The sequence below is a fragment of the Eptesicus fuscus genome, chromosome 13 (assembly GCF_027574615.1).
Source record: "Eptesicus fuscus isolate TK198812 chromosome 13, DD_ASM_mEF_20220401, whole genome shotgun sequence".
In the NCBI taxonomy this organism is placed as follows: Eukaryota; Metazoa; Chordata; class Mammalia; order Chiroptera; family Vespertilionidae; genus Eptesicus; species Eptesicus fuscus.
The window spans coordinates 80,786,491-80,797,434 of record NC_072485.1 but is presented as its reverse complement, the minus strand read 5'-3'; the positions used below and the strand labels follow the sequence as shown (position 1 = coordinate 80,797,434).

The 10,944-nt window shown below is 41.7% G+C and overlaps 1 protein-coding gene across 2 annotated transcripts in view; it reads right to left on the bottom strand.

Annotated features, from left to right (window-relative positions):
* Nucleotides 1-2,880: 2,880 nt before the first annotated feature.
* The window catches only part of ATL3 (atlastin GTPase 3), a 28,763-nt gene continuing 20,699 nt past the window's right edge, over nucleotides 2,881-10,944 (bottom strand). For both annotated transcript variants that reach the window (XM_054725830.1, XM_008159031.3), the window contains exons 8-13: nucleotides 10,735-10,873; nucleotides 6,770-6,897; nucleotides 6,126-6,182; nucleotides 4,774-4,845; nucleotides 3,959-4,390; nucleotides 2,881-3,116 (exon numbers count right to left, since the gene is read on the bottom strand). In XM_054725830.1, coding sequence (XP_054581805.1) covers nucleotides 3,030-3,116; nucleotides 3,959-4,390; nucleotides 4,774-4,845; nucleotides 6,126-6,182; nucleotides 6,770-6,897; nucleotides 10,735-10,873 — 915 coding nt within the window. In that variant the 3' untranslated portion in view covers nucleotides 2,881-3,029. The remainder of the gene's footprint in view (nucleotides 3,117-3,958; nucleotides 4,391-4,773; nucleotides 4,846-6,125; nucleotides 6,183-6,769; nucleotides 6,898-10,734; nucleotides 10,874-10,944) is intronic.

Sequence of the window (10,944 nt, the reverse complement as noted above, 5' to 3'; positions counted from 1 at the left end):
GCTCAGTCCAACGTGCAGGAGACAGCCAATCAATGATTCCCTCTCGACATTGATGTCGAGACATTAAAAAAACAACAAAATGATTCCCTCTCGACATTGATTCCCTGACATTAAAAAAACAACAAAAAACCTTAACATTTAACTTCTCCTGAAATGAGTTCTTTTAAGAGAGAAATTTGAAAACCTCCTTTTATGTCAACAGGAGTGCCTATACTGTGGGAATGTGTAAATAGCAATGCTGTGTGGAAAGGCCGGCCAGGAGTGGCAGAGCAACAACACGAAGCAAACAGTCTGAACTCCTAACATCCCTGACCCACAGTTAAAGGCTGAGGGAAGTTACGAGTGAAAGACATTCTTTTCAACCTGGTTATCAATCTCCCCAAGACTATTTAGGCCAGCAATGAGAATGCATCTTTTATTGAAAAGGTGATATAAAGTCATCAGTTCACTGTTAAAAGAGAAGAGAGGCCAAAGAAAACTCGTAAGAATCCTCACTGAGAAAACTTTATAAACACTTTTCAGAGGCAGAACATGTTAACTAATAAAGACCCAAAAAACAAGGTTTCCCCCTCCGTAATTAAACCAAGTTATTCCTTTCAGATCAAAACAAAAATGGTGAATTTAAACAGTAAATCAATCCTAAGATTTCATTAAATCATATATTATCGTGTTTATTTTTAAAAATCTAATACTTTAGAATTAAAATAAGTTTTAGACACATCTTCCTTTTCTCACACTAAAGGAGTAGGACCGATCTGGACAATTATTCTGAAATCTATAAATATGCTTATAAAATGCAGTGAGGCTTTTTAGCAAAAAGTAAAACATGTAAATAGGTTTATTAAACCCAATATCAGCAATTTAGTTCTAGCGAAACATCATCCATCACACTGATGTCTCCATCTGAACTACAGTGATGCTGTAGGTTTGTTTGTTAATATCCGTAAGGCCTTTCACGGAGGAGGAGGAGCCTGCAGGGAGATGAGAGGCCCCCTGAAAACGCACTAACTTTTCAAAGCTAAGCTTTCAATTTACCATTCAAAACTAAGCATCACGGATAAGGAAACAGTTTTTAGAACCTGGAATTTTTCTAAATCTAACAGCAAGTTAATAAAATAGTAAGAACTTCAGGGCAAGATGGTATGTAAATATGAAAAAATATATAAAATGCTTGGAATTAATTCAGGCCTTATAAAAATACTTAAATGGTTAAGTGTTAAAGTAGTCAAAAAAATCTTTAATAGATTATATGCCACAAGAAACTTTGTTTTCCCACCTTCCACTCATACTTCATACATATAGAATTTTCTCAGATTTTTCCTAAGCCTTCCTTACCACCCTCGCACAAAAATGAAATTATCTTAAGAATTAAGGCTCACATACCTGAATGTTTATATAAATATTTGCAGGCAAATTTTAGGTTTAAAATCCATAATAATTCACCATTATAAACCAAAGAAAAAGGCAACTACAGATAAAAAATTTTATCATACAATCAAGGTATATAAAGAATTATTATTAGACACTTCTGGGTATTGTCCATATTTGGATGGGGCTTTAGTCCTTACTAAGCCAAAGCTATTTTAAAGCTACCAGACAAGTCAAGTAAAGTTAAATAAAGGAAGAATCACTAAATAAAACTGACAGCTTTAGCTCCATTATTAAAAATATTAAACAGTGCATAGGAGATAAGACCCGGTTTACTGCTAAGCATGTGCAATAGGACATCACTTAAAGGCCATAATGTTTGGTACGGTCTTTCCTCTAATTAATAATAAAGTTTTGTTCTTATGCGGAACTTTCAAAAACAAAACCTCTCAAATGACAACTGTGTGAGGGTAGTGTATAATACATATACCAATATAATAAAGCCCTAATACGCATATTGACCGAACGGCAGAACAACCGGTCGCTATGACGCACACTGAACACCAGGGGGGCAGACACTCCACACAGGAGCTGCCCCTAGTGGTCAGTGCGCTCCCAAAGGGAGAGCGCTGCTTAGCCAGAAGCCAGGCTCACTGCTAGCGAGCAAGGCGTCGGTGGCGGGAGCCTCTCCGGCCTCCGCTGCAGGCGGAGCAGTAAGGAGCGAGGAGTCCCCGACTGCGAGAGGGCGCAGGCTGGGCTGAGGGACACCCTTCCCCCCAGTGCACAAATTTTATGCACTGGGCCTCTAGTACCAACATAAACCTACAAACAGTGAATCTGGCCAAGGCACAAGTTCAAGTGACTTATCAGAGGTCACATGGTTCATTTAAACTCTAGCTTTTTTCTTAAATTATCAAGTTCATTCCTTTTATTATGAGTCTCTGGCTTTTCAAGGCATATTTGCTCTTTTCTAGAAAGAAGGTATAGGAATAAAGGCAAAAGGAAAGAATATGTTCCAACAAAACTGACCGCCGTCGGGTAAAAGACCTTACACTTCAGTGAATGGTAGGTTAGCCATGACGGTAGTTTCCACACTGTGTGGCAGACAGGATTCGCTAATGCTATAAGACTTTATGTAACGGCATCATTTCAGTCTTTAGTTCTAAAGCTTTTGCCAGTTTTGTAAACTTTTTACAAAGGAACCCTTCTCAATAGAGTAAGGTATAGAAGAACTGACAAGTTTCACCCCAAACAGAATCTTTCCCGAGGCTTCCTCAGTCCCTCCCTATCATGCCTGCAAAAGCACGAATTCAATTTTAAAAGGCACTAAGTGGCGCATAAAGGACTTAAAACTGCATTTCCATTTTCTCCTTTAGCTTTCCCCTCATAAAGTGCACAAAGCAGAGAGTAATAAGAAAACAGACACAAGCTTGGATCTACATCATCAGCAAGGAAAAGAAACGCTTCCAACAGAAATGGAAGTGTGCTGAAGAGTTTGAAACCACAGGAAAGGTCTGTCTATTCATTTATTGGTGCCATGTTTCAGCTCTTCCCGGGTGGTCCCAAATCTACATTCCTCTGGGCCTGTACCTGTGGCTACAGCAGAAACGCAGAAATCAGAAGGGGCTGTTGGGTTCTTGTTGGATCCTCTTGCTAAGATGCTATTGAGCTTTTTTATCCATAGGGTGCCTCCCAATAACTGCATCCCTCACAGCAGCCTGAGTGGAATTGCCAATGTGAGAAGAAGCCTGCAAAAGTCCATGAGTCAACATGTAAGTTAACAAAATACAGCCCAGCATCCAGAGAATACGTCCTTGGAGATCAACTTTCAAAAATGTCTGTCTACATCATCAGTATGTCACAGAAAATAGGGGAATGAAAATGTGGGGGAGGGGAGCCTGTGACAGCAGCTGCCTCCCAGGAGTTAGCTGACCCTTTGCTTCATTATTGTGTTATTACAGGCTTGCCAAATGTTTATTCCTTTAGTAGAAGAAATATTTTCACTCAGGAAGCTAGAGTTTGGGATTGACATTGTAAAAATAATTTGTTTCCCTTCACAAGCCTCTAACTTAACTGATCTGTTCAAGCAACTCAGAAAAAGAAACCAGTCTCGAGGATCTATAAACCTAGAGATCATGTCAATGTCAAAAGCCACTGGCTTTTTGGAAGATTTTAAGGGGGAAAAATGCCATCCATTAATAAGATTCAAAACAAAAAAAATTTTGTTAAGTTCAGATTTTTCAAAGCTCTTGATTTTTAATAAAGCAAATTAATCGTGGATGAGGGAACGAATCACACAGGAATTGTGTCTGACGAGCGTATAGTTAAACGTTTCCCGAAAGGAACACAATTATGTCTACGTTGAAAAACGTTTTGCCTTGAAGGGTAGTCATTAGGCATGAAAACAAAGTATCAAAATTAAACATTAATATCCTAAAAAAGGATAATAAACATAATGCTCATCAGAAAAAAAAATAGTCAAGGAAATGGTCTCAGGCCTTTTTCACCCGGAAGCTTCCCAAATGGAGATATTTTACAACAGAAACGCAGTGTCCATTGTCAACCCTCCCTCGCAGCTGGCAGCACTTACCTGCTCTAGTACGTAGGCTGCTCCGGAATCGATAGCTCCGCCCAGCTCCCGGTACTGCCCGGAGTACCGGATGTACCCCCAGGTGAGAAGCGCTATCAACAGCAGGCCAACTATACAGTTGAACAGCTGGGCCACAACCTCCAGGCCGATAAAGCCAGTGAGGCCCGACGCTATGTACAAGGCCACGATGCCCGTGAAGAGCACGGCGGGGGTCCGGAAGGTGCTGAAGATGTTCTTGCTGCCGTTGTGCTTGCGGAAGTTCTCGTAGAGCTCCTGGATTTCCTCCTCCAGCTCCTGCTGGTAGCGAAGGCTGAAATCCTTCCCACCCATCTTCTTCGTCTTCTTAAAATGGTCCAGAGCAAGCTGTCTGAGCTCACCGTGCTTCTCCTCTAGGATGTCTGGAGACAAATAAGGTTTCTCTCCCCCACACACCTAAAAAATAAAGAAGAAAGAGGCGACGTGTTGAAGACCCCTTTAAAAACAGGTGACAAATAAAATTTATAAAGTGAAAACATTGAAAAGCTTCGAATATTTTGGTGTGAGAAATTAACTTTCCATGCTGACCACGACCAGCAGCGCTCAGCTGGCTGCCCCCGAAGGACGCTGCAGCCCCAGGGCCACGCTGCTCGGTGAGAGCGGGGACACAGCGCAGCCCTGGCTGGAACCTGGCAGCAGGCCCTCATCGCCAGGGGGCCTGAGTGCAGCTGTGTTGCCTCAGTGTCTTGAGACAGCCAAAGGGTCAGGTCTGGGCTTTTAAAGTCAGCTACCACGTCCAGGTTATAGATATTTCAGAATAAGACGTTCGCCCAACATACCTCTTCCATGTTGTTGTAATAAATGTCCTTGGCAGAGGCTGCAGCTGCTAAATTGTTGGCTTCAGCAGTGGCCTTTCAAGAAAGGAAAGCATCAGCTGTAAGTCCTTCCTCTTTTAACGTTCTTCTACAAATAACCACGTAAAATTTTCCTCACACCTTATTCACCATTCTTTCTTTCTTATTATGCTTCTGCTATTTTTTAAATTTCCATACAGCCCAGTTTATTAAATAAAGTACATATTTTCTGCCAAAAATGTTCCCATACAGAAGAATCTTTATCATAAATTAAACCTCTCAAAAATCATTTCCTTTGCTTCAATTTTTACTTACTGATTTTAGAGAGAGAAAGGGAGAGAGTGTGTGAAAAACATCAATGTGTTATTCCACTTATATATGCATTCATTGGTTGATTCTTGTATGTGCCCTGACAGGAGATCGAACCCAAAACCTTGGTGTATCAGGACAATGCTCTAACTGAGCTACCTAGCCAGGGCCCTTTGCTTTAATTTTACATGTTGAAAAGCAGATGTAAGTCAAAAAAGAAGGGAAACAGCCCAGCCAACGTGGCTCAGTGGTTGAGCGTCGACCTATGAACCTGGAGGTCATGGTTTGATTCCTAGTCAGGGCACATGCCCAGGTTGCTGGCTCAATCCCTTGGGGGAGGGAGGGGGGGCGGAGAATGCGTGCAGAAGGTGGCCGATCCATGATTCTCTCTCATCATTGATGTTCTCTCTCTCTCTCTCTCTCTCGCCCTTCCTCTCGGAAATCGACAAAAATATATTTATTTTTTAAAAGAAGAAAGGAAACAAATTATCTTTATAATGTCAATCCCACTCTAGCTTCCTGAGTGAAAATATTTTTTCTACCAAAGGAATAAGCATTTGGCAATAAATGGCCTTATGTTCAGTACATGAAAGTCAGAATCATGTTTTAACAAAACGACACTTTGAAAATACCAAAATGTTGAAAATAAAACTCATTGGAAATTAAGTGTTGACTCGTCAGTAAGTAGACACATTAGGGCATGTTCTAGTAAAGCAGGCAGCAGATCACAGAAAAACGGCCTGTCCACATAGCTGGGATGTCTCCCTGGGGATAAGACAGCGGTTTCACAGTATGTTCGGTGGGAAGACCAGGCCCAGGGAGAGGCCGCGCTGTCCAAGCTGAACCACCACGAATACAGATAAGAAAACCAGAGGACAGCCACACTGCTAGAATGTGCTGGAAATTAAGAGCTCAGCAGAGTGGGAAAGGAGAGCAACAGCACTGTCTTCTTAAAGGACTCTGCTTACTGGATCCGGATCAACTCACGAAATCGAAGCTATCACTTAGGCTGCCCAACAACTGCGTACCTGAAGCATGGATTTGGGGTGAGGCAGATCTTCTCCTTGGTAAATTTTAATATATGCCTGAAAATATAAACATAAAAATAATTACCAAAAATGTTACTCTGTCATAATTAATCATACTTGAAATTGTAGCAACAGTAACCAAACAACTGAATTTTCCTAAAGACCTAGATCAACACCCAGGAATTAGCAAAAACACAACACACCTTGTGCATGTTAGCATTTTTAGTTCACGAGCCTACCGAGGCTAAGATTCCCGCCAGACTCCCCATGCACAATGGCCTCACCACTACCTGGGCAGAGTGACCATCCGCCTTGAGGTAGCCATGTCACATCTAGGTGCCGTCTCCTACTCACAGCAACTTCCTAACCACCTCCTGTCCACACCATCTTCCTGGAGGAACCATCTTCCTTTAGCCACAGTCATCACTCCTCTAAGAGAGTGCAAAGAACATCCATTTGGTTCTTAGACCGATACTGCCACCCAGTGGCCCATTCCTGGAAGGACACTGAAGTCTGAAAATGCCTCTCATCATTTCCTCATGAAACTTTTCCCTAAGCTTTAAAATACTGAAATGCAAGTTAGTTTAAACCTAGACCAGTTTTACCAAAAGCCAAACATTTTAATAATTAAAACCCATAATTACCTTAAAATACTCCAACAGCCCCCGACAGGTGACTTTTGAGCCATTGATCTCCTTTTCCATTAAGTTCGCTGGGTTTAATATATACGGTATCAGTATCTGTAACTGCTCTTTGAATTCACTGGCAATATCTGTTCACAGGACCATGAAGAAGGAAACAATAAGCCAAACAGGCTTCAACCAGGGTAAGCACAGACACAACCTTCAGGGCTAATTGCTTTAACGTATGTTAGTCCAAGTGGAGGGCAGGGTCCCAGGGCAGTGTCTGACATTTCCGGCTCTGACCAGAACAGCAGTCTGTTCTTGTGCCTTGATGGACCCTTCCCTTCTGCAGTATTAAGTCTTCCCTAGTCGAGGAGAGAATGTGCAGAACATCCTTACCCTGGTTTTCATTCTGGGAGGTTCGGGTCTACTCCCTAGCCCAGTGGTCGGCAAACTCATTAGTCAACAGAACCAAATTATCAACAGCACAACGATTGAAATTTCTTTTGAGAGCCAAATTTTTTAAACTCAAACTATATAGGTAGGTACATTGTTATTAACTTAATTAGGGTACTCCTAAGCTGGCCTTTGCTAAAAACTCAAGGGGCCAAAGAGCCGCATGTGGCTCGAGAGCCGCGGTTTGCCGACCACTGCCCTAGCCTTTCAAGAAATTTCACTTTTTTAAATCCTCACCAGAGGATATTTTTCCAATGATTTTTTTTTTTTTTTTTAGAGAGAGTGAAAGGGAGGGAAGAGGGGGAGAGAGAGAGAAACATTGATGTGAGAGACACACAGATTGGTTGCCTCCCACATGCACCCTGACCAGAGCCTGGGATCAAGTCTGCAACCGAGGTACATGCCCTTGACTAGAAATCAAACCCGAGACTCTTTGGCCTGAGGGCCAATGTTCTAACCACTGAGCAACTGGCCGGTGCAAGAAATTTCACTTTTTTAAGCGTTTCATTAACAAGGTCTTCGAAAGATCAATTATCAACCCCTCAAGTTCGCTCAGACCAGGCCCTTGCTACACCCTCATGCCCCCCTTTCTTTTTTAGCAATCACTATTCACCCACTTCTTTGTTTTGTTCATTTTTTCCTGGTAAAAGCAGTAGAGCACCTGTACTTCATGGTATTTATTTCCTAGCACCTCCTCAGAGAGGCGCTCCGGGCCACCCCAGAGGGAAAAGCCTACTGTCTCGGAAAGGTGACAGCTTCTCTGCAGTTTCTACAAAGTCCACCCAGAGGACTCGGGAGAGCCATTAAACGAGCTCTTTCCTCAAGGTGAGGACTAGCTGGTCCAACTATAAAGACAAAGGAATCTGGTTTATATAACCTGTCATCTTCCTGGGTTTCCAGCTGACTCACACTATCAACTGAAAAGAAAGTGCGTAGAAACCCACATCAAGGTAAGAACTCTTCCACTCCATAACCCTAATTTATAAAATTGAAGTGTTCTTATTTCATTTATTGATTCAACGGTTTTTGAGCACCTTTTTGTGGCAGGCATTGATGTAAGAGCAGTGAATAAAACAAAAGTGGTTTCTAATTTTTTCCAAATTACAAATATCATTATAAAAATCTCTGTAAAGCCCTAGCTGGTAGCTCAGTGAATGGAGTGTCGGCCTGCAGACTGAAGGGTCCCAAGTTTGATTCCGACCAGGGCACAGGCCCAGTTTCAGGCTCAATCCCCATCTGGGGCGTGCAAGAGGCAGCCAGTCAATGTTTCCTTCTCACCTTGAAGTTTCGCTCTCACATTGTTTCTCTCTATCCCTCTCCCTTCCTCTCTCTCTCAAAATCAACCAATTAATCAATCAATAATAAAAGAATTCCACTGAACAACTTCCCTACCGGTGAGGAACAAAACCAGAGTTTAGGACTGGTAAAAGTTTGTCTAATAGTGAAGTGTTATAACCCTAAAAGACACATCACCTACACACTCAACTTTCTTTCATACTCAACTCTGAAGTCAATCACAACTGCTTTTTTTGGTTAAAAAAAAAATTCTAGTTCCAGTGTCGCCTAAGCCGATTTCTCCCCAAAGCCAGGCCACACACTTGGACTTTTGAGATGACTTCTAAAGGCTCCGGAAGTCTGCTCAGGAAAGCTGCCACTACAGAACAATATCATACAGGTGGCAAACAGAAGGTGAAGGTGAGTCTCTCAAACTCAGTTTCTTTTGCAATATCAACCAGCTGGAATATAAATCTTAAGTACATTAACTTTCTTGTATCAACTGAGTCAAGTTCTCTTGGTAACTAAGAAGTATATGTCATCTCAATTGCTTTCCCAATGTAACAGAAGTCGTTTCTGTTTTAGCATAGCATGAATTTGGGATAAGAAGAATCTGGATGTGAATCTCTGTCCCACCACTTACTAGCTCTGTACACTGAGCAAGTTACTTAACTTTCCTAAACCAGTGTCTTCATCTGTACAATAAAGAAATCAGTTTCATGGAATTACTGGAAGCATTAGGTACAAAAGTAACTAGTATAGTGTTGGTGCTATGGTCTGAATGTTTTGTCTTCCCTCCCCTTGAAATCATATGTTGAAATCCTAACCCCTAAAGGTGACGGTGTTAGGAGGTGGGGCCTTTGGGAGGCGATTAGGTCATGAGGGTGGAGCCCTCATGAATGGGATTAGTGCCCTTATAAACGAGATCCCACAGAGCTCACCAGCCCCTTCCAACATATGAATATACAACCTCTGAGACCAGGAAGATAACCCTTTGCACACCATGCTGGCACACTGAGCTTGGGCTTCCAGCCTCCAGAATGACAAGAAATAAATTTCTGTTGTTCATAAGCTACCCAGTCTACAGCAGCCCAAACAGACTAAGACAGTTGGGAACACAACTGGACATCTAAAAATGATGACTACTATTATTTCTACTTTACTGGGAACCTGAGAAGCTCAGATAAGTTTATAAACAAAAGTGCTTAGTTTAACACATGGGGAAATTGAGGTCTAGCCATTAAATAACTCAAGGTCTCAATGAATAAAGCACAAAAATAAGATAATGGAACCCATGAGTCCCAACTCCTGATTTCTCTAAGCTACTATTTAGTCAGCACTTCCTGATATTAACAAATGACTCAGCATCAGGTTTTTTTATAATCACAAATAAAATGAAAACAATAGCCATGCCACACATTGTGTTATCTTTTTTTGGGAAGTTAATTTTACTTGGTAAACATTAGCTGACTAATTTTAGTCTTCTTTCACTTAGCATTTTCATCTTTTATAAACCAATAATCATAACACGTCTCTTAGAAAGATCAGTAATCGCCGAAACCGGTTTGGCTCAGTGGATAGAGCGTCGGTCTGCGGACTGAAAGGTCCCAGGTTCGATTCCGGTCAAGGGCATGTACATTGGTTGCGGGCACGTCCCCAGTGGGTGATGTGCAGGAGGCAGCTGGTTGATGTTTCTCTCTCTTCGATGTTTCTAGCTTTCTATCCCTCTTCCTTCCTCTCTGTAAAAAATCAATAAAATATATTTAAAAAAAAAGAAAGATCAGTAATGGACACTGCCAACACCGTTTCAGATGGAGGAACTAAGATGAGCTGATTCTAATTCTGATGGCAACAGTAAGGCAAGAGCAAAAACTAACCCAGACTCCAAATACTATTCTTTCTTAGAGAACATACTATTTCTCTTAAGCATTCACCAGATCCTTTTCTTTCTTTTTTAATATTTTTATTGATTTCAGAGAGAAAGGGAGAGGAAGAGAGATAGAAACATCAATGATGAGAGAGCATCATTGACTGGCTGCCTCCTGCATACCCCCTACTGGAGATCGAGCCCGCAACCCAGGCATGTGCCCTTGACCGGAATATTGAACCAGCGACCTTTCGGTGTGCAGGCTGACGCTCTATCCACTGAGCCAAACAGGCTAAGGCAACACCAGATTCTTAATTGACATTTTCTGGTCACTATTTAATTCCAAAGATCAAATCACATGTTTAAAATAACATCATTTGTAACATACCTTTCAACTTCCCATCAAACTCAGGGCTTGTGGCCACCTGGAGTCCTGGATGCGGCAGAAGAAAACAGGAGACGCTGGAGAAACATGAGTGAATGTGATTTCGGACATTCTGAATTTCTTCATGCTGATGTTCTTTCACCTGCCAATGAAGACGCACAATTTACAAAAGACAGTTTGTTTCTCTTCACAGGAACCACTGGTATAAGACAA